Source organism: Orcinus orca, chromosome 4 (assembly GCF_937001465.1).
Source record: "Orcinus orca chromosome 4, mOrcOrc1.1, whole genome shotgun sequence".
NCBI lineage: Eukaryota > Metazoa > Chordata > Mammalia > Artiodactyla > Delphinidae > Orcinus > Orcinus orca.
In genome coordinates this window covers 154556958-154579277 of record NC_064562.1, presented here as the reverse complement: position 1 = coordinate 154579277, position 22320 = coordinate 154556958, and the positions used below count along the sequence as shown (strand labels likewise).

At 60.2% G+C, this 22320-nt stretch overlaps 1 protein-coding gene across 1 annotated transcript in view; it reads right to left on the bottom strand.

Annotated features, from left to right (window-relative positions):
* Positions 1-696: 696 nt before the first annotated feature.
* The window catches only part of GAK (cyclin G associated kinase), a 51019-nt gene continuing 29395 nt past the window's right edge, over positions 697-22320 (bottom strand). Inside the window, 17 exon segments of the mRNA XM_033419652.2 lie at positions 697-1223; positions 1314-1490; positions 2093-2241; positions 2748-2972; positions 7452-7568; positions 8529-8639; positions 9259-9432; positions 9670-10062; positions 10156-10299; positions 10973-11166; positions 14929-15008; positions 15306-15423; positions 15741-15935; positions 19041-19174; positions 19875-19997; positions 20360-20508; positions 21042-21091. Of these exon segments, the coding sequence (XP_033275543.2) occupies positions 1122-1223; positions 1314-1490; positions 2093-2241; positions 2748-2972; positions 7452-7568; positions 8529-8639; positions 9259-9432; positions 9670-10062; positions 10156-10299; positions 10973-11166; positions 14929-15008; positions 15306-15423; positions 15741-15935; positions 19041-19174; positions 19875-19997; positions 20360-20508; positions 21042-21091 (2635 nt within the window). The 3' untranslated portion in view covers positions 697-1121.

Here is a 22320-nt window from a genome sequence, read left to right as displayed (position 1 = left end):
GTGCTGACTGGGCTGAGGGGCAGCTTGGGCCGGGCCTGGCCTAGCCTGCTGTCACCACGGGGACGAGGGTCAAGGGCCGCCCGTCTCCAGGGCCCGGCCAGCAGCGCCAGGCAGCCAGGACTAGGACGAGCCCTGGGGATGGTGGACTGACCCGCAGGAGGCTGGGAACGTCACTTCCGACCAAAACCTCGAGTCGTGTAACTGCTGTCGTTTGTCCTGACGTGTTGTCCCCCAGAGCATGGGGCGGCTGGGGCTTCTCTAACAGCCCGTTACTCAAGGCCATTGCTTTTGCTTTGAATTCCCGGAACGAGAGAATCCAAAGCCCCCCACACCCTCCCGCTGTGAGGAGGAGGGACCCGGGGGGCCCAGGGGAGGGCCAGCCTCTGTGCACCTGCAGCAAGACCACCTGCCTCCGCCACGCTGCAGGGGCCACAGGGCGTGCCCAGCACCCGACGCGGGCCAGCCCCCAGACCAAAGCCGCAGCTCATCTGATCCCTCCCCACACCTCCCGGCTCGCCTGCCCTCCTGCCACTCCTGACCACCCAGCTTGGGCTGCTGGCCGAGGCCAGGCTGGGGGCCCGCGGGGGCTCAGACCAGCAGTGGAGAGGAGCCCAACTTTGCCGGCCGGGGGTCCCTGCGACTCATCTTCACGGTCAGAGCCAAGGTCAACCAGGTGACAGCAAAAGTGCAGGGAGGTGGTGTGCAGCCCCGGAGGAGGGGCGTCAGAAAATAGTTTAATTATGTACAGGCGTCACCAGGCTGATCACGAGGGGAGGCGTGAACGTTCAGGACCGGACTCTGGAGGACAGCTGAGCAGCGCGGTCTCCCCAGTGGGCGCACCACGGATAAAACAAATCACAGACTGTGACACGCGTGGGAGGAGTGCAAATCGTCACCTTTCCTTCAGGACCAGAAGAGAGAAAGAAAGAACTCGGAGGCTTTGGAATGCTTTCTCTTCCTGTGAAGGGAGTGGCGCTGGCTCTGGATCCGCTGAGTGTGGCGGGCGTGACGTGATGCCAGCCGCGGCCGCGCCAGCCCGTGCCGCCCCGGCCCACGTGCAACCCTCCAGGCCAGCCGGCAGCTTCCAGCTCCATGAGCCGCGCGCAGCTGCGACCGTGGGCTCAGAAGAGCGGCCGGGAGCCCTGGCTCTCGAACTCGGCCCAGGCGTCGCTGAGCTCCATGAAGACCATGCGGGCGTGCTGCTCGTAGGGCTGCCCCCGGGCCTGTGGGCAGGCAGGACGGCGGCGGTGAGGGCCCGGCCTGCTCCCAGAGCCCGCGCCGCCCCCGGCCCGGAGCCCACACCCCGTGCCCACCTTGTCCGGGTGGACCACCAGCACGGCGCGGCGGTACTGCTTCTTCACCTGCGCAGGCGTCACCAGGTCGGCCATGCCCACGGGCGTCCAGCGGCTCTCGTCGTCCCACAGCACCGTGTGCAGCGTGGACAGCAGGGCGCGGATGTTCCTCTCCTTGCCCTCCGTCCAGTCCAGGAGCTGAAGGAGACGCCGTACTGCTGAGGGCGTGCCAGGCCCCGGCCTCTACCCACCGGGCAGCCGGCGGTCGCCCCACGGAGCAGGGATCTGACTGTGAGATGTGTGGCCCCGATGTGGACCCCCACCCCAGTTTCTGCACTGACCCCACCCAGGCATGGCTAATTCCATTCCCTAGGTCTGGCAGGACAGGACATGGACTAGACGGTGCGTGGAATCCAGGGACCCTTTCCTCGGTGGGGCATTCACAGATGACCCGCCGTCACAGCCTTGCCCTGTCCATCCCGGGGTCCAGGCACACAGACGTCCTTGTCACCCCGGGGTCTCTGCGGCCCACGCCCCCCGACCGGGGTCCCGCCTGGCTGGTGTGCGGAAGAGCAAGGAGCTTTACGAGCCTGAGGCCACACGTCCCAGCCACGTGGGGACAGTTGATCTTTCACCCCAAAACTTTCAGGGAGCAAATAAGCGTAGATGGAAGCCACTGCCCCCGCAAGCATGTCGGACAGAGGTCCTCGTGCGTGAGTCGGGGCCGCGCGGCTGCGTCCCTCTCCCCACGCTCCTGCCCAGGGTGCCCCCCACCCTGCCCCGGCCCGAGCGCCCTGCACCTTCAGCTTGAGCGGGTCTGAGTCCCGCGCCTGGTCCTGCCTCCTCATCTCGGCGATCGTCCTCGGCCCCTTCCTGTCGGCCCGGGAGGAGAAGCCCTGGTTGGACAACAGGTCTTCGAAATCGTTCTCCGACACCCTTGGCTTTGGACCTGGAGGAGAGCAGAGGCTTCAGGGGCCGCGCTAAGTGCCCGCCCAACAGCCTGCCTGCTGCCTCTGTGCTGCGTGGCCAGCTCGAGAACCCTCGGGGACGGCAGGACGGCCGAGAAGATGGGAAATGTCCAAAAGAGCTGCCCCGAGGCATGAGCGCACGAGTGTGGGCGGGGTCACGGCAGGCGTCGGGACCACCACCCCCGTGACAAGCGAGGCAGCCAGGCCTGGGCTGACCACCCAGCTGCCCGGCCAGCAGAGGCCGAGAAGGTTCCCGGACAGTGTGGCCTGGCCCACTGGGGGCAGAGGCTCACCCACAGACATGCATCTGAAATCATTAACTTCCATCCAAAGGGGCTCCCGCTGGGTGGAAACAGACTCTGGGTCTCCTTAAACACCCTTTCCCGGGACTGGGCTCTGAGCTGGACAAGGCAAAACGGGATTTCACTGTAACCACTTTACAGCAAGCTCAAAAACCCACACACGCGGCGAGAGAGGAAGGACTCACCAAAGCTGGGGGCGCGGACGCCCCTCTCCTCCCGGCTGCCAATCACACTGAAGCTGGAGTTGTAGTTTGGCCGTGGCTGTGCACTGGCCGTGGGGGCTGGCTTGGCCTGGGGGGGCCACGGGGCGCCCTGGGCTGGGGGCCGGCTCGTCTGCCAGGAGCCGCTGGCCTTGGGAGGGGGGGCTGCTTTGGGACCGAAGCCCCCAGGAGTAGGTGCAGCAGGCGAGCCTGGGGAGACAGTTCACGTGGGGAGTGTCACTGACGGCCTGAGGACCGGGCGCTGCCCCGGCGGGTACTCGGCCCTTGCAGGCAGAGGACACACCCCCGCGAAATGAACGTTTCAGGTCGGCCGCCAGGACGGGCGGCCTCTAGGTAGCCGCACAGCTGGCCCGTCTGCAGGGGCTGGGCCGGGTGGGCTCCCCTCCCCACTCGCTCAAATGCAGGGCTGAGTCCAGGAAGCTCCAAACCAGCACCCAGCGCCCACAGGGCCCCCGAGCAGCACCACGCAGGCTACTGCTCCGTGCACGCAGGCACGTGCCGCGTCACGTGTGCGTGGTTCTGTGCCACTTCACACGCGTGCAGTCACGCAAGCACTGGGCTAAGATGCCCCCGTTCTCTGTCCTGTGATCTTTCACCTCGAGAACATTCTAGACGCAGAATCACAGGGCAGGCGGCCCTTGCGATGGGCTCTTCTCACCCAGGACCCACCCACCTACCCACTCGTCGCCAGCAGCCTGGCAGGTGGACGCGCCACAGAAGGACTCCGGTGGGTTCCAGTCTGTGGAGATTACCAACAGGGTCGCCCTGAGCACTGCTGCGGAGACTCCCTGCTCAGCCCACGTGCGCCTCTGGGATAGACGGTGGTCGTGGGTTCGGCTCTGTGAGAACCGACACCCGCCTCGAGTAGCCGTCCTGCACGCCCGCCAGCTCTGCGCCCGGCGCTGCACCCCGTCGAGACCCCCCGCGCCTCCAGGGCCGCCAGTGACACTAGACCTCTCCCCAGGCTGCCGTTCTCTTCACCACTCACCCGTTTTCAAGTTGGATGTGTTTTGCTCTGTTTTTACTATTCTTACATATCCTAGATAGTTGTCAGATACGTGGTTCAAAACTATTTCTCCCACCCTGTAGCTCTTCATCCTGCTGAGAGCCTTTAGCAGGGCACAAGAGGTCTTTTTGATCAAGTCCAATATATCCATTGTTTGCTGACGGATCGTGGTCCAGGAGACACTAAAGGCGACGTCCCCACAATTTTCTCTTTTCTTCTGAAAGCTTTACAGATCTATGGCCAATTCTGAGTAAAATGGTCATCTACCTGCTGTTTAAGGTGTGCAGTTCAGGTGATGCCACTTTCTTGCCGCCCCAGCACCATCATGAATGGTTTTGCACCTCTGGCAAAAGTCCGTTGGTCTTACTGGTGTGGGGCTACTTCCAGGTCGGTGATCTACGTGTCTGTCCTGCCCACAGCACGCAGGCATGGAGGAGGCAGGAGGCCTGGTGGTTTGAGTCTTAACCACCCCATTTCCCCTGACTCTCCAAATAGTCTACAACAAGCTCGTCTGTGTCTGCAGGAACCCTCACTGGCATTTCTGGTGAGGACTGTACTGACCCCACTGACCACTGCAAGAGAACCTTCCTGATGTGGGTCACCGGGCTGCGAGCTCATCTGTTTACTGAGGTCTTCCCCGTTTGGTTTTGTAGCTTCGCGAGTCCTGTATGTGCTTCGTAAGAGTAATATGTTATATGTTTCTTTGTTTCTTCTTTTGCAGGGATTGTAAACGGTGCTGTTCTAAATTTTGGGTTCCTTGTGCATGTTGTTAGTAAACAGAAATACCCTTGTGGTGTCTGTTTGTTGATCCTGTGTCCTGTGACCCTCCTGAACTCACTCTGGGACCTGAAATGCTTTCACAGACCCCCTGAGATTTCCCACACAGACAGCACGTCGTCCGCACATGACAACACTGCCTGTGTCCCTTCTGTCCCTTTCTTGCCTGCCTGCACCACCTGGGCTGACCCTGGGGAGTGTGTGGTCTTCTGAAATCCAGCGCAAGCCTGGCGGCAGGACTCTGCAGGTGCTCCCTATCAAGCCCACGGGCTTCGCATTACTGGTCTGTTGAGTGTTTATCACAAGTAGGTGTTGAACTCCGGGGAATGCCTCTTCTGCACCACCGATGTGATCACACGACTTCCCTTCCTAGACCAGTTAACGCTGTGTATACATATACATATGTATATGTACATATATAATTTTTTAAAAAATTATTTATTTATTTTGACTGCGTCGGGTCTTAGTTGCAGCACGAGGAATCTTCTCTAGCTGTGGCGCGTGGGCTCCAGGGCACGTGCGGGCTCAGCAGTTGTGGTGAGCGGGCTTAGTTGCCCCGCGGCACGTGGGATCTTAGCTCCGCGATCAGGGATCACACCCGCGCCCCCTCCGTCGGAAGGCGAAGTCTTGGCCACTGGGCCACCAGGGAGGCCCCTGTGCGATGCTTTCATACACTGATGAGCTCTCTGTGCAGCTCTCTGTGCTGATGACTGGCTTTGATCTTTGTGTCTGTGTTCATGAGGGACGCTGCCCTGTGGTCTGTAGTTTCCTTCTGTATCGCCTCCATCTGGTTTTGGTATCAAAGTAATACCAGATTCATAAAATCAACTGGAAAATATTCCCTCCTCTTCCTATTTCTTGGAAAAGACTGTGTGGAATTGGTATGAATTCTTTAAACATTTGGTAAAATTCTCCAGTGAACCCAGATGGGACTGGAGATTTCCTTTATGGGAGGTTTCTAACTATGAATTCATTTTCTTTATGATTACAGACCCACTCAAACGCTCTACCTCACACGGGGCACACCTGAAGAACTTGTCCACCTCACCTCAGTCCCAGAACTGGTGCTGAAGCCGTAAGTCCATTTCCCTTCAGAGCCTCTGGGGTCTGTGGACATCTTGGGTTAACCCCTCTTTCTTAATCCATCTTAGCAGAGATCTGTCAACTTTACCGATCTTCTCAGAGAACTAGCTTTTTGATCAACCCATTTTCTCTAGTTTTCATTTTCTATTTCATTGATTTGGGCTCTTTATCATTTCCTTCCATTTGCTTTGAGCTTATTTTGCTTTTCTTTTCAAATGTCCTCAGGTGATAACTCACAATACTGATGAGACGTTTCCTCTTTTCCAAACTACACGCTTAATGCTATGTGTTTCCCTCTTGGCACTGCTTTAGCTGCATAACCCAAGTTTAGATGTGTCGTGTTTTCATTTTCATTCTCTTCGACACGCTGTTTTATTTTCCTTGAGACTTCCTAAATAACCCGTGTTATTTAAAACTGTGTCATTCAGGACTTCCCTGGTGGCGCAGTAGTTAAGAATCTGCCTGCCAATGCAGGGGACATGGGTTCAAGCCCTGGTCCAGGAAGATCCCACATGCCGCGGAGCAACTAAGCCCATGCGCCACAACTACTAAGCCTGCGCTCTACAGCCCGCGAGCCACAACTACTAAGCCCGCATGCCACAACTACTGAAGCCTGTGCACCTAGAGCCCGTGCTCTGCAACAAGAAGCCACCTCAGTGAGAAGCCCACACACCACAATGAAGAGTAGCCCCCGCTCGCTGCAACCAGAGAAAAGCCCATGTGCAGCCATGAAGACCTAATGCAGCCAAAAATAAATTTTTTTAAAAATTTAAAAAAATAAAAAATAAAAGTGTATCAATTTCCAAGAGTTTGAAGATTTTTCAGTTATCTCGCTGTTACCAATTTCTAGTTTGATTCCATTTGGTCACGGAATGATACGGTCTATATGATTTCAGTTCTTTTAAGTTTGTTGATGACTTTTTATGGCCCAATACATGGCCTTTCTTGGTGGTTGCTTGGGTGCAGGAGGAGGTGTGTCCTGCTGCTGTCAGGCACAGTGTCCTGTGAATGTCCCACAGCTTTGCTGACTTTCTGTCTGGTGGCTCTATCTTTGTTGACAGAGGGATGCTGAGGTCTCCAACTAGAATGTGAGTTTGTCTGTTTCTCCTTTCAGCTCCATCAGCTTCATGCAGGACTCTGTTTTCTGAGGGGGTGTGACGGAGGTCTGGGGTCAGTGCAGAGCTGAGGGCTGGGCTCCATCCTGAGAACAGGCGTCCCAGATCCCGAGAATTCCTTTTCACCACAGGCAGCCCCCGAGAGGCTCCAAGTGACCCCGCCCTGTGCTCAGACAGCCCAAGATAGAGGCAGAAAGCCCAGGGCAAACCCAAACTTCCAGGAATGCTCTCAGGGAGACACCAAAACCTGAAATGCCAGGAAGCGTCTGGGGAGATGTTATTTTCACCTAAAATTCCACATGCCTCCCGACTGCCAAGGGACGAGAGACACTCCTGGCCTCCAAACAATTAACGTCCCTAAAAGTTTTCTCAGAAAAATTACTGGCAGTGCATTCTGCTCCCTGGGGAGCGGGGCAGGCACTCTCCACGCTCCTGTGCTGAGACCGCTCCTAGATGACCCCCAAGCACCGCTATGCCAGCGGAGGGCCAGACTCCAGCACCAGTTTTGGCAATTCCTGGTGTTATCTTGGTAACAAGCTCCTGGTATGAAGCAGATTGGGCCTTTCCTGGTGTCGCTGTGCCCTGGGCCTTGGTGGACAGGGTGAGGCCCCACCTCGGGTAGGCGGACACAACACCCCAGAGAGAGGCCTGGTGCTTTCCACATGCCCGACACGGCCCTCAGGTTACCTTGGAGGCCGGAACTGAGGTCGCCGAGGTCTGCAAATGGGTCCTGGCTCTGAGACTTGGTCTGGCTGGCTGGGGGGCCAGGAGGTGCCGGCTGGCCTCCAGGAGAGACGAAGGGGCCTGGAGGAGGGCAGGGGCATTAGATCCAGCACACTGGAGTAGATGTGGCTTCTGCCCTCCCATCTCACGCTCCTAAAGGCCTCGCTCGGCGTTGTCACTGCACCTGGGACGTGGCCACACTCGCAGCCCGAGCTGCCCACATGGCTCCGTGTGGGAGGTCACCTGACAGCTCGTATAAACTGTCCTGGGTTTGTCCTACCACCTCCTGAATCCATCTAAAGTGTGAGTGCACTCTACGACATTCGTTCATTCTAAGTACAAGGTACTGAAACGTCTAAGTAAATCACTGTCCTGCTCCTAATTCCCGTGTCATTCAAGAGTCAACTGTGAGGTCATTACAAATGATGGTAGCTCATACATAAAGAGCTCTTACAAGTTAATACAAAAAAGGTGAATTTCCCGTGCAAAAAAATGATTAGAAAATGTGAAACAGTTCTCAAAAGAAACATAACCAAAAACACACAAAATAATAACCTCACGCATAATGAAGAAAAGCAAATTGAAAGAACTGGTAGCCTATCAAACCAGCAGAGTAGCATGTTTACAATCACAGCCCATAAGTTAATAAACAGGACTTAAGAGAGAAGCATGTCACAGGCGCCACAAACACCACTGCCTTTGAAAACAACTCACTACCGGAAACTTCCCCACGGGACAGAATCCTGACATACGGAAAGAAGGACAGACATGATGAAAGTGAGACACCAGAAGCACTCTTGCCCCCACAGACAGGGGACAGACCAGGACAGCCTGCAGCCTCTCAAGGGCCCTGCAGGGCACAAGGAAGCGCTAAGGAACATTCTGGGTGAGAACTTCAGAACAAGCCGAATGAGCGCCCACAGGAGCCGCACGGGGGGACTCGGGACAGTGGCAGGAGGCCCGGCCAGAGTGCCCCTGGGGCGCTGCTCCTGTCTCCTCCTCTTCTGGGGGCCGGGGTCACAGTTACGCCACGTGCCGTACCTTCTGCAGCTGGTGCGGGGGCCGGGGCCTCAGCCCAGGCGTCCCATCCTCCCAGCAGGTCCGGGTGGCTGGTAGAGGTTGTCATCTTGCTGGGCTCCGCTGGCAGGTCACCTGGGAAGACAGCGGCACTATCAGGTGTGTTCCCGGTGGGGGCGGGCACATGGCCTTCACATGGCCTCCTGGGGGCCCTAGGGGACAGGCTGGCCACAAGCCCCATCTGCGGCAGTCTCGGGGGCCGCCCTCCGTACCCCCTCCACGTGTGGGCAGGAGGCAGGAGGCACACCTGACGGCCGCCCGTGCGGGAGGTGGGGGGCTGAGGTGCTGGGCAGCAGCCCCTGCGGCGCTCCTGGCCTAGCGAAGCCCCAGGCAGGGCTGTGCTAACGCACCTCTGGGGCCTCCAACCCGTCTCCCTCCACACGGGCGGAGGACACATCACATGGTCACTGCACTGACCAAGTGGATGCAGGGAGGCAGCAAGAGGAGAAGCCCACAGGGCGATGCTGAGACTAGCATCTGCGGTCCCTCATCTGAAAGGGTCTTCAGAGAGGCCTCCTCCCGCCATGGCTGGCCACATGCCAGTGCCCCAGAGCCTGCCTTCCCACCTCCCCGGGAACCCAGCAGGGCATACAGAGTGGACACTGGCTGTGCCCCCTTTCTGGGGGAGGGAGGAGGGCACTGCCCATCTCCCCCGGCCCTGTGGCCCCGCCCCCAGTGTGGAGACCGCACTTACCCAGATGCAGGAAGTTGGTGCCGTGGGCCAGGGGTGGGGCGCTGTGGGTGGCAGGGAAGGATGCAGGCAGGGTGGCTGGAGAGTCCGAATTAAGAAATTCGCCAAAGAGGTCGGGCTGGGAGTGGGGCTGGGCGTCCGGGTCAGATGGCAGCAGGAGAGGGTCAAACGGGTCCGCTGTGGCAGGACACCAGGAAGCAGGTGCACGTGAGCGCGGGCACCACAGTGCACACCCTCGGCCTAGAGGATCGGCTCCGGGACGGCCCTCCCACGACCCCGTGGCCCCGAGAGGGAGGGGCAAGGCGCTGACCCCGCTGACCCCTGCCTGTCTCAGGAGATCCTCTGGGGGCTCGCGGTCTCCCTGAACGGCAGACTGCCGTGACCTCCGGGCCCACTCCTGTCGGCGGCACCTACCGGCCGGGACCGTGGTCCGTGTGCTCGGGGCAGAGGCCGGGCTGGTGAAGAGCAGCGCCGCGTCCCCGCCGAACAGACCGCCTGCGGCACCCTCTGGAGCAGCTGCCGGGGCCCCCAGGAGGCGGCTGAGCAGGTCCGCGTTGCTGGGGGGGCCCCCGCGGGCCTGCGTGGGGGGCACCGGCCCTGCCTCGGAGTGCAGCCCCAGGAGGTCCACACCGTCCTCCTGCGGCAGGTCCGGGCCTGGCGTGTCCTCGTCGGCCACGTCCCCGCTCTCAGCTGACGGCGTTGGGGCTTCCTCGTCAGACGGCTCGCTCACACGTCCGTCCTCGGCCGCAGCAGACGGACCCTCCTCGGCAAGGTGACCCTCTGGGGCTGTCGCGCAATCCCCGTCCTCTGAAAAGAAGACAACGGTGGGGCGGCTGCGGCTCAGTGCGAAGAGTCAGCACGGGGAGGCCCACGGGGGCAGCGCCAGGCCCGCCTACCCACCCCGCCAGTCCAGCGTGTGCAGAAAGCGGTCGGTGTCCCCGCTGCTGTGCAGTGAGTCCAACTCCGGGGGCTCGGCGTCCGCAGGCCCGGCCTCGGCATCATACTGCGCAGAGGAGCCTGGCTGCCTGGGGAGCTCTGGTTTTCCTGCAGGAAGAGGGATGTCAGGCCACCCGGCCCAGGGCAGCAGCCCGTGTGAGGCTCCGGGGCCCAGGCCCAGAGCCAGGAAGGGCTCACCACCACCAGAAACCCACACAACAACCAACCATCAGTGAATGGATCCCAGCGTTGCCCAGACGCTGCCCCGGGACACGTGTGCACACGCGTACACCAGAAACCATACGTGCATGCACACACGTGCACACACGCTATTCAGGGACACTTAGCTGTCCTCACATAACAGAAAAAAATGCAAACCAAGAACACGAAGAAAATCGTTATGTGGCAAACGAAGTCCCAAGTCCCACCCACCAGCGTGCTTCTGATGCTACTTTCTGTAAATGCTATGAAATAAGCCGACACAGCCCTGCTGAGTTGCGGGGTGTGGAGGGGGTGGGGGCTGGCCAGGAACAAACTCTGCTGCGGGGGCAGCCCCGCCAGCTGGTCCCAATCGAAGCCTCGACTTCTTCCAGGTCATGTTCAAAGTTGACACATGTCCAGAAAACGCACCCCCCCAAAACAGCGTGTGACTCAAACCTGACCCTCCTGGGGGTCCCAGCTCCACCCCATGACCCCGGCAGGGCCTGCAGGCCACGTGGCTTGGGATCCAAAAACAGACACTGGGCCACCTGCAGGCGTGCCCAGAAAACAAGGATCTCACCAAATTTCGCCAGCATGTCTTGCTGCTCCTCGCGGCTGGAAAACAGGATCTTGGGGTTCAGCCCCCGCATGCTCGCAGTCTCCCAGGGTGGGGCCTCGTGGCCGGGCCTATCTCTGGGCTCCACCTCCACCTCCAGGTTCACTTGGAATAAATCGGGATATTTCTCCTGAATGTCACAAGCGTCCAGGTCATACCTGCATTGGGGAGGCGAGAAGCAGGTTAGGCACGACCACGGGCACTGCGGGTACCACCCCAATGTTCACTGGGAAACGAGCGCGGGGCAGGGCCGCGGGCTCCACAGGCACCCCAGCCCCTGCACTGCATGCTCGGGACGTTCACGCCGCCACTGAGCCAAGGGTCAGAGGGACCGGCAGGGGTGTGTGTGCAGTGGGGCCCGTCCACACCCGCAGAGCAGGACCCCCGCTCCTCCGTCAGGGGAGCGCTCAGCCCTCACTCCTCAGGCTCTGGAGTTCAAATCAGGTCCTCAGAGCTTAAATGCACGTTCCCATAGAACAATGCCATCCACGCTGGTGAAATCCCCAACTATTAACAGATGCCCAGAAACCAACACCTCTGCAATCTGGCGGCAGGGGTGGAGAGGCACCAACCTGTTCCCACTGGGTGGGACGCGGAGCCGGGGGGCCCGGGCACGGGCGGGAGACTGGTAACAGGGCAGCCTGGTAGTGGGGACTGCGGCTGCCACGTCACTGAACTGCCCTCGTTCTGTGGCTCCGCATGTTTCGAGGGAATTCCTAAGCTCACCTCTGGTGACGATATGGATAAACCCTAGTTCCTCAGCTAGACAACAGGCTCCCAGCTGCTCTTATTTTATGCTAACGTGTTTGCATCACTTACTGCTTTGTGCCTATAAGAAGAGTAAAGCAACAAAGAGAGAAACACAAAAAAGAACGCTGGGGCCCTGAAGGGTGAGGAGTCGAGGGAGGGGCCCTGCCGTCCTCTGCAATGTCCAAGAACGGCCTCCGGGCAGAGGACGGGCCGCAGGAGTGGTCAGGGGTGGTGGTGAGGCCACAGCAAATTTTAGTTCTTACTTCCCTGGATTCAGCAAAATGGGACGAGCGAGGACGCGTGACCCCAAATCCTTCCCACTCCTCACAGACGCAGCCGCCCCTGTGCAAGGAGGGGAATGAGGGGTCTCTGCAGGGGCGAGGCCGGGCCCACGTGGGCACAGGGACAGTGGCCGCACTGCCGTGTGGCCCTCTCAGGCTCCCAGCCTAGAGGCCGCCATGGGCTTCCTTCCTGTCCAGGCCAGGTGCCCACAAGAAGACGACTGCAAGGGCGACGGCTCAGCCGGGCAGGAACAGCTGGCGCGGGGACGCAGGTGGAAAGCCCGGACAGCGATGTTGGCCAAGGGGATCCGGAGGCCAGGGAGGGCCCCGGGAGGGGCCTATCCACAAGGAGCAGAGGCCAAGAAGCCAAGCAGGGAGAAGGCGCGCGGCCACTACGAGCTCAGCTCCAGGGCAGCAGGGCCTGGGGGGCCACTCCCGGCACCATGCTGGTGGCCACCCACCCCCGCCTCCCTGCCCAGCCCCGCCCCGGGGACAGCCCCACCCAGGCCGGGGTCTGCCCACCCGTCCAGCAGGCCAGTGAGGAAACAATGAGGTCTGTGAGCAGAGGCGCAGCCCTGCTGCCCCAAGGGTCCGGGGTCTCAGAGGGCAGAGGGCCAGGCCCCGCTGGACAGGCCCTGAGGGGGAGCCTGCCACGCTCAGCGGGAAACAAACGCATCGGCTTTCGTCCCGGACTGCTCGGCACCCCTCCACACTCACAGGAGGCACCCGAGGGATTTCAGATTGCTTCTGCAAAGTGTCCTCTTTCAGCCACCCGCGGGGCACCCCTTGCCTTTCTGCTATTAAACCGACGAGTCCACTGCTGGAGGCACGACGTGCACAGCGAAGCACAAGCCTACGCACGCGCCTCATAAAGGTTATCCTCGTGGAACAGTCCATTCAGAATAAAACACTGTCTCTTTCCAGACCCCAAGAAGGGCCACGCCCCCAGAGGCAGCCGCTCCTCGGGCCTCCGGATGGGGCCCCACGGGAGGCCTGAGCAGACGTTAACAGGGTCACGGACATGACATCACAGCTCACTCTCCAACCGACTGCCGACGCCACGGGGGCCTCTTCTCAGTCTGGAGCCATCGAGCCTGAGGCCCTGGGTACGTGGCTAATGACGCCACGTGCACGTGGGAAGTGCTGAGGCAGGAGATCTTCCTAGTTCTCGTCACAAGAAAACATCTAACTGCGCGTGGCTCCCACGGGGGCTCCCCCCCCCCCATTTCCTTGCCCTCGCGGCTCTGACCTGCTTCCCTGGTGATGAGGGACGTGCAGACTGGCTCAGGTGCTCGCTGGCCGTGTGCATCCGCCAGCCGAGTCCCCTGCCTGCTTTTAATGGGCATCTTTCTCTTTTCATTCTGTGCTTCTCTACGTGTCCACGTCTGACACACACACTGCAAACATCTCGTCTGCCTGAAAACATCTTTGATTGGCTTTCGCTTCTGAAGGATGACTTCACAGGAGGCAGAATTTCAAGCTGGCCAACGTTCTCCTCAGGCACTTGCCGAAGATGCCCCCGGCTCCGGCTCCCGCCCCTTGGTTAAAAGGCAGCTGCGGTCTCCTTACTTTGAAGGTCCCTGCCCTGGGGGCTCCGAAATGGTCGTCTTTGGTTTTCAGCAATTTGCAACATGCTGAGGAAGGCGTTTCCTTCCTTCTTTTATATAAACTCCTGTTTGCTGTTTTCAGAGTTTTTGATTCTATGGTTTGACGTTTTTCATCAGTGTAAGGAAATTTTTGGCCGGTGATTTTTCCAACATTGTTTCTGGTGTGTCCTCTTCTCCTTGGACTCCGAACAAAGGCACGTCTGACCATTTCCCAGCCCCCAACACCCCTGCGACCCCTCTGTATCCATCTCTCTCTCACCATTGTTCGTTCCTGTGTCTACTCTGCTACCGGGCACACGGCTCAATCCTCAGTTCCAGCTGTGACGTTTCTCAGTCTGAGAGTCACACCTGCCTCCTTTTCGCACGTTCCAGCTCTGCGGTGAAATCCCCCTTGTACTTCCCTGAACACACGAGACAGTCAATGCCGTCTCCCGGCTCCAGCATCAGATTCACCTACGGGCCTCTCGCCCAGCTCTTCTGCTTGGTCTTCAGTCATCGGGTCTCTGAAGAGAAATGTCTGAGGACACAAGGACACCTGAAGCTCTGGGACTACCTTCCTCCAAAGGAGAAAAAACCTGAAACCTTAAAGCGTGGCATTCCTCGTCTTTGTCACGTTGGCACGTTAAAAAAAAAATACACGAGGTGCCAATGTGGAAAACATACTAAAAGACAAGAACACGGAAACTCTTAAAGGAGCAACAACAGGCAGAAACACAGACATGCCCACGGCCCACGACGCTGGCGCTGTGAGGGCAGCTGGGCGGCTCTCCCTGAGCCCTTACCACAGGCAGCCCTGGCACGGCACTGCCCTGTGTGAGCCCTCCCGGGACCCGGGGCGTCAGAGCTCACGGCCCTCCCGGGACCCGGGGCGTCAGAGCTCACGGCCCTCCCGGGACCCCAGGCGTCAGAGCTCACGGCCCTCCCGGGACCCGGGGCATCAGAGCTCACGGCCCTCCCGGGACCCGGGGCGTCAGAGCTCACGGCCCTCCCGGGACCCGGGGCGTCAGAGCTCACTGCCCTCCCGGGAGCCCGGGCGTCAGAGCTCACGGCCCTCCCGGGACTCAGGGCGTCAGAGCTCACGGCCCTCCCGGGACCCGGGGCGTCAGAGCTCACAGCCCTCCCGGGACCCCGTGTGTCAGAGCTCACGGCCCTCCCGGGACCCCAGGCGTCAGAGCTCAGCACTCCCGGGACCCCTGCCAGTATCAATCGCGCTGCACTTGTCTCCACACCAGCCACGGCTGGGGTCCTCTCGTCCGCCCCCCTCAGTGTGACACCAACATACTTTGCAAATTTCACAGTAGCTGCATTCCGAGGCACAAACCCTGTGTGGAACTGGATCTGGAACATCTTCATGGACGCCATCTGCAGGGAGAAAGCGAACAGAAGGTCCTCAGGCCGGGAGGGCAACACCAGGCCCTTCACGGGTGACCAGCTGAGGCCCCACACGGGGCTCCAGGGCCAGGGACACACAGAGGCTGGGGCAGCGCCCTAGCCAACAGGCGGCTCCTTGGGCCCGTGGGGAGGCCCCAGGGCCACAGCTGGGCAGGCTCAGGCTACAGTCCCTTCTGCCTCTGCCACACAGGTGGGGACACAGAGCTCTCACTGCGCTTAGAGAACCAAGCTCGCCCACGAGCCAGGGGCCGCCCGGCGCCCGCTCACCTTAGCCTGCAGCCTTCCTCCCAGGGTGGACCTCGCGTGATAGATGATGATGAGCACGTCTCCCTGGACCGTTATGCCCAGGGGAATGACCGCTTTGCCGTCCTCGATTTTAAAATCCCTGGAGAACAGAACCAAGAAAAGCAGTGCACTTAGGTATAAGGTGCACCGTTCTGATGAACTGCGACCCACAGCGCCAGTTTCTTCTTGCCTCGCGGGTTTTTCTGCCAAATTACGTCAGGCGTGGGGGGAGGATGGTCCAGGAGAGGACTTCCAAGGAGCCACCCAGCACGAAGACCCCGAGAACTCCCCCACAGGCCCTGCCGGCCCCGCCTCCACGCCCACCGCCCAGCTGCAGCCCCAGAGCACAATTCCCTCCTCGACAGCCCCCAGAAGATGAGGCCGCGGGGCGAGGAAGGGCCTGAGCCCCGAGCCCACCTCATCTTGTCGTACTCCTGGGACGTGGTGGTCACACGCTCATCCCCCACATAGACCTCGCAGAAGGGCCGGCAGCCGTTCCGCTGCTTGCTGAATAGGGGCACAGGCGTCATGACCACGGCCTTCACCAGGATGGGCTTGCTGTGGGGCGTGATGGGCTCCTCTGCCACCATGTCGCACATGTACTCGATGTACCTGGAGGGCAGGAGGCACACCATGTCACATGCGTGTTCTGTGCAGGAAAACGGGCCACGTCACATGCGTGCTCTGTGCTCAGCCCACGCACCGCGTCACACACATGCTGTGTGCAGCCCACACACCACACGTGTGCTCCGTATGTGCCCACATGCCACGGCGCACCCGTGCTCCGTGTCTCTGGAGCCCATCAGGTCGTCAGTCTTTTCTCAATCACACGTAAGCATCTCATGCTATAAATTTCACTGAAAGCAACGTTCCGGTGTCATCTCATGAATCTTATGTTTTAATTTTCATTCAGCTCAAAATATCTTTAAACTTCCCTTGAGATTTCCTCTTTGACTCACCAGCTACTCATAGGTAGATTGTCTCACTCTGAAATATTTAAGGCTTTCCAAAGCCACCTGCTGTCACTGATTTCCAGGTTAATTCCACGATGGCCTCGGAACATATCTGGCATGATTTCTATTCTTCCCAATCTGTCGCGGTTTAAGAGCCCGGAACATGACCCTTCTTCCCAAGGGCTCTGCACGCACGTTGCTGTCGTGGGTACACTCCGTGGCTCTGAACCGGCCTGCCGACCTGTTCCACTGCTCACTGAGAGGGACGCTGCAACCGCCCCCGTCCTGCTCTGTGGACCTGGAATCCGCTCCGCCGGCTCCCTTGGTGGTTCCGCAGCTCCTCTTTGTGGCACCGCCGCAGGGCGTCCATCTCCCGCGCTGGTCTAACCCGTCTCCCAGGGAGGGGAAGGAGCCGTGGCTGGCTCCAAACTGACAGCAGGCGACACTCCGTCTCGCCACTGCACTCTGGCCGCTCCCGAGGTCCGCAGTGGAGACGGCCGCGTGGCAGGAGACCCGGGCGCCTCTCGCCGACAGCAAGAAGCCAGGACCACAACCCAGGTCCACAGCCTACAACCTGAGTGACCTTGGGAGCACATTCAAAACTGAAGGAGGAGGAGACTGCCCGAGTCAAGGCTGAACTGGACGCCTGACCCGCAGGGACGGGTGTTTCAGCAGCGGGGCCTGTCGCACGTGCCCTGCACACAACCCTCCTCCGCCCCCGCTGTCACTGCTACGGGGCAGGCCCGCAGGCAGCGTGTGCTCGGCGAGGGGCCCAGCACACAGGTGACGCTGAACCGGCTTCCCAGCCAGCCGGCCGCCCGCCTGCCTCTGCAGCCTCGGCTTCTCCTTCCTGATCTCCTGGGTCACCCGAGCACGTCCCAGGCCGCCACTCGCATCCTCTGCTGACGTAATGACGGCCCTTGAGAAGAACCTTCCCTGCTTGCATCTCCACTCCTGCCGCCCACCTTCTGGAGCGCCTGTGCGTGGCTCTCGGCAGTGTGAACGCCGGAAGCCAAAGTAGGTTTTCCGTGTGTGTGTTTTGTTCTGAATCCCACTTGGTGTCCTCTGAGCTTCTTGGGTTCAACGTCTGCCGTTAATTTGGGGAAATTCTCAGCAACGCCTCCTCCGTGCTCCCCCTTCCTGCTCCGTCTCCCCCGGGGGCCCCAGTGGTGCGTCTGTCCGACCACCTGAGATGGCCTGACGCGTGTTCCGGTGAAGGACATCTACAGACCCCTCCGAGGTCGCGGCCCTCTCCGTTTGGGTCTTCCTGGCTCCCTCCCACCCCCACCCCTGTCATCAGAGTCTTGGACGCACAGACCAGCGACCAGCAACTCCAGACGTCCCATCACGGTTCCGAGTCTCATGCGAAGGCTGCTTCATCCGTATGTCCCCAGGAGATGACCTCGTGCCCCCTGAGCAGCGGCCTCCCTCTCTGACCTGTCCTGCAGGGCACAGACCACCCCCCGCCGAGCGCCCTGTGGGTGGGCGCCTGTCCCTCCTTGGACTGGGAGTGAGCCGATGGCTCTTCTCCAACAGGTTTGAAAAGTCATGCATCTGAAGTGGGCACCGCTCTTTTATAAGCTGTTGGGCCGGGCGGGGGATGACGCTCTCTACATCTGCACGTCTCCAAGGAAGCAGCCTGGGGTCTGCTGGGGGCCCTGGGGCCAGGCACAGACTGGCAACAACGATACTCTGCTGGCTCTGACCCCCGACTCTGAGCGCTCCCGAGCGGCACCCCAAGCTGCAGGCACAGTTTGGGAACCCCGGGTGTGCCCAGATTACGGAAGGTGACATGCTGAAAGGGTCGGCAGCCTGTCACCCATGCAGCCCTTGCTCTGCCACGCCTTCTGCACGATGGACAGGCCCGCCCCGCCCCGCCCCACCCCGAGCCACACAGAAGACACGACAGCGTGCCAGCTGTCTCGGGGTACACCCTGCCCCTGGGCAGCGAGCCAGTGGGGTGGGTCTCACAAGCAGGAGTGGGTCAACCACCCCACACCGCCATCGAGGCAGTGCAGCCATCCCGAGCGGGAGGAATGACCACAACGGCCCCTCACTGGCCTGGACGCCTTCTTGATCTCCCTGCCAGGGCAGGGGAGAGAGGCAGCAGGGCCCAGGCGGCCCCGGCTCTCCCCACTCTCGGGCCCTGTGTTGTTCACGCCAAGGCCCTCCCCACAGAGGAAGGAGATACTCCCCCAGTACCCGACGGGAGTGAGCAACTCCTCAGGCCTGAGCGTGAGGCTCCCCCCTCACTGCAAGGTGGATGGAAGTGGGGAAGGCGGTCTGGGAGCAGGCAGTGGCCCCAGGGGGCAGGGGGTGGGCGGTGGCCAGCTGCAGCCCTGGGAAACCATTCCCTGTAAGTCGTCAGCAGAGACAGCCTAGAAGCTGTGTCTCACGGACCCTGACATGGAGGACACACGGCGGAGGCGGTGCTGCCACACAGCTCCCAGATGCCACCTTCCCTGCCGAATGGAGCCACTGGGCCACGTGTGCAGAGGTGGCACCCAGGGGCTGCCCCATCGCCAGCGAGCAAGTGGCCTCACGCGCTAGGAAGGTTGGCGCCCAGGCCCCGGGCAGAGGCGCAGCCCCGCTGCTCCGGAGCCCCGACAGGGCAGAGGCGCGGCTGCCCCGACTGCGCAGGCGGGCCCGTGCTCCACCCAACACCGAGGTCCACACCCGCGTGAAACCCTGCCATCTCCCAGCACCCACAGCTACGGCCTGGCCATGGTGACGCCGCACCCAGGCCCCACGGTGGACGCCATACCTTTTGTGGGACGGCCAGATGCCCGGCGGGCAGCGCTTCATACTGAACATGTACACGGCGGCCTCTGCGGTGCTGAAGAGCCGGCAGAAGCACAGGAAGGAGCAGACGGCCACGGCAGAGGCGGCCCTCCCGTCCTAGGGCAGATGCACGGGACAGGCTCAGGCGGCACTCACTCCCCCAGGACAGTCAGGGCCTGCGCCTGGGGCCGGGGCTCATCAGGGAACTTAGGAAAACCCCCCTGATGAGGTGAGAACTCAGGGAGCGGAGAGAATACAGGCTCCGCAGCAGAAGGCACGAGGCGGCCGGGCACGTGCTGCTCTGTCAGGGTCCCCACCTGACCTTGGTCCCCACCCGACCTCAGCGCTCGGCACGTCCATGCTCACCCTCACGCACCCTCTGCAGCGCCACCCTTGGTGTGATGGTCACCCACACCAGGACGGCAGTACTGACGTTCGAGGGTGGGTTCTGGCAGGTGCCCCACTGGGTGTGATACCCACAAACCCTCAGCCCCAGGGTGGGCTCAGAGACGGGGTCCCAGGAGGCAGGCTGGCCTCCGTACGTGGGTGCTGCCACGAGCGGGCCCGCACCTTCCATAAAAGGGGTGGGGGGGACCCTCAGTGAGGACGGTCTTCTGCCAGAAGCCCCTGTTGCCAGGGACCCGGCCGTGACCCACAGAAGGTGCCAGGAGCCGCCTGCCGCAGACCCCAGGGCAGAACTGCTGCTCCCGGGAGTGCTGGGCGTCGGGGTCACCACTCGGGACACCCGGCCGCCCCCGCCTGACCCTCTGCACGTCCCCTCTGTCCCGAGTGTCCCAGGGCGGGGCAGCTTGCTCACCACGCAGTGCACCACGCAGACGTTCCCGGGGTCCTGGCGCAGCCAGGCGTGCATGTTCCTGCAGAGGCTGTACAGGCTACGGAGGCTCGGGGCCCGTCGGGCTGCCCAGCCACACTCGGAGACCTGCAGAGAGGGCAGCTCGCCAGCCGGGGCGCAGACACACGGGCCCCACCCAAAGCACCCCACCACCCCCAAACCAAGCGCCGCCCCCCGCCCCCCAGGCGCGCGACAGGACTCGGGAGCCAGGCTCTGGCAGACGTGGCAGAAGGAGCGCAGCACCCGCCCTGTCTGCGCTCAGGGTCAGTATAAATACTGTAAAAAGCATCCACGCCCCGAGCGTTTATCCGCCAAGGAAACTGCGTGGTCTCGCGTTCCCTCTGGAGGCACCTCAGGCTCAGCGATCCTCAAGACCCCGCCCCTTCTGCGCAGTGTCAGGGGAGGACCAGCGCCACACGAGGCTGAGCGAAGCCAGAGCCCGTGCTCACCCGGTTGTGGAACTTGGAGGCCCGGTACGTCCTCAGGGACAGGTTGTAGACAGCGTAGCGGCCCGGGTGCTTCGCGTCCAGAAACAACCGCACGTCTTCGATGTTGTTCTTGATGGCCGACTCCACACCTTCCGCCGGGAATGACATCACTGCAAGAGAGGAGCCCCCGCAACCTCTACAACCACAGGCCAGATGCTTGGGCACACGCGGGGCCTGCTCCTCGTGGCCGCCGACCCGAAGGTACAGTGAGTCCTGAGAAGGGGCGGAGCAGCGGCCTACAAGCCCCGCCCCACCGTCCGTCAGATCCTCTGGGATCCCCAGATGGTGCCCCGAGACCCTCCTGAGACGCAGCTTCTGCCGCAGAGCCTGAAGCGCCACAGGAGCTCCCCAAGCGTCTGGACTGTGGTTTCTGCCTGGAGACCCACATTTTAGTATGTGTGGCCTCGCATTATCTCCCTCATGACCTCAGCGTTTCAGAAGCTTCCAGACCAGGGGAGAAGCTGGGTTGACACTGGCGTTATCCACCGCAGGGCCTAGAGGCACACTGGATGCAGGGGTGGACACCCTAGGCCACATCTCGGGCAAGGGAGTGGCTGCCCAAGAGGCCAGAATCCCACGCACCACCCTCACACAGGAAAGCGCCAGAAGTTCATCCTTAGTTAAAGCTGGCAAACAAACGCACCTGCAATTCTGGACGTGATGTAAGAAAGATCCAAATCTCCCTTCGCATAACTGGAATTAAAAACAGAAGGGCACTTGGTTATTATAGGAAATGTCTACGGTTAACTCACAAGAGCTTAAACGGAAGCAAGTCCCTGAGAGGCCGGGGTGTGTTGGGGGGTGGCCCTCACCGCTCAGGCTGCAGCTCCCGGGGACACTGTATGTGCACGTGTCAGTGTGCACGTGTGTACCTGGGTGACTGCGTGCATGCACATGTGGGCACGTGTGGAGCTGACATCTACCTAAGAGGTGGATGAGAAATTATAAACTGCAAGGGGTGGAGAGGCGGGGGTCCCGATCGGAAGGGTCTTTAATTCTCTTACTACCAGAAGGTGGGACATATGGAGCTGGTTTGGGAGAGAGATGACAACAAAAATGGAAGACAGAGTTTTCTGACCCAGTACAAAATGTCTGGCTAATGAGAAAAAATTACAAGGCACATGGAATGGCAAAAAGCAGAATCTGAAGAGACAGGACACGTATCAGAACCAGACGTGTCAGGATGTTGGGATTATCAGACAGGGACTGAAAACAACTGTGGTCAACGTGCTGAGGGCTCTAATGGATAAAGTAGACAGCATGCAGGACATAAGGGGACTGTGAGCAGAGAGGTGGAAATCCTAAGGAAGAGCCGAAAAGAAACGCCAGAGATCAGAGCCCTGCAGCAGAAATGAAGGTTGCCTTTGACGGGCTGATTAGAGTGGACATGGCTGAGGAAGGAACCTCTGAGCGAAAGGACATCTCGACAGAGTCCCTGAAAACCCAAAAGCAAAGGGAAAAGCCTGTAAAGAACAGAACAGAACATCTAAGGCCTGTGGGGTGAAGGTGTGACATAATGGGGAATCCAGAAGGAGAAGAGAGAGAAGAACAGAAGAAATACTGAAACATTTTAACTGAGAATTTCCCCAAATCAATGTCAGACACCAAACCACAGATCCAGGAAGCCCAGAGAACACGCAGCAGGACAAATGCTGGAAAGACTACACCTGGGCATGTCGGTTTCAACTTAGAGAGAATCAAAGATAAAGAAAAAATTCCCAAAGGAGCTGGGGGGTGGGAGGGGAGGGGGACACTACCTACAGGGGAACTGAGATAAGAATCACATCTGACCTCTCCTTAGAAACCATGCAAGCAAAGAGTGAAGCGAGATATTTACAGTGTTGAGAGAAAAACCAGCAGCCCAGGATTCTGTACCCTGAGAAATTATCCTCCAGAAGTGAGAAGTAAAGACTTTCTCAGAG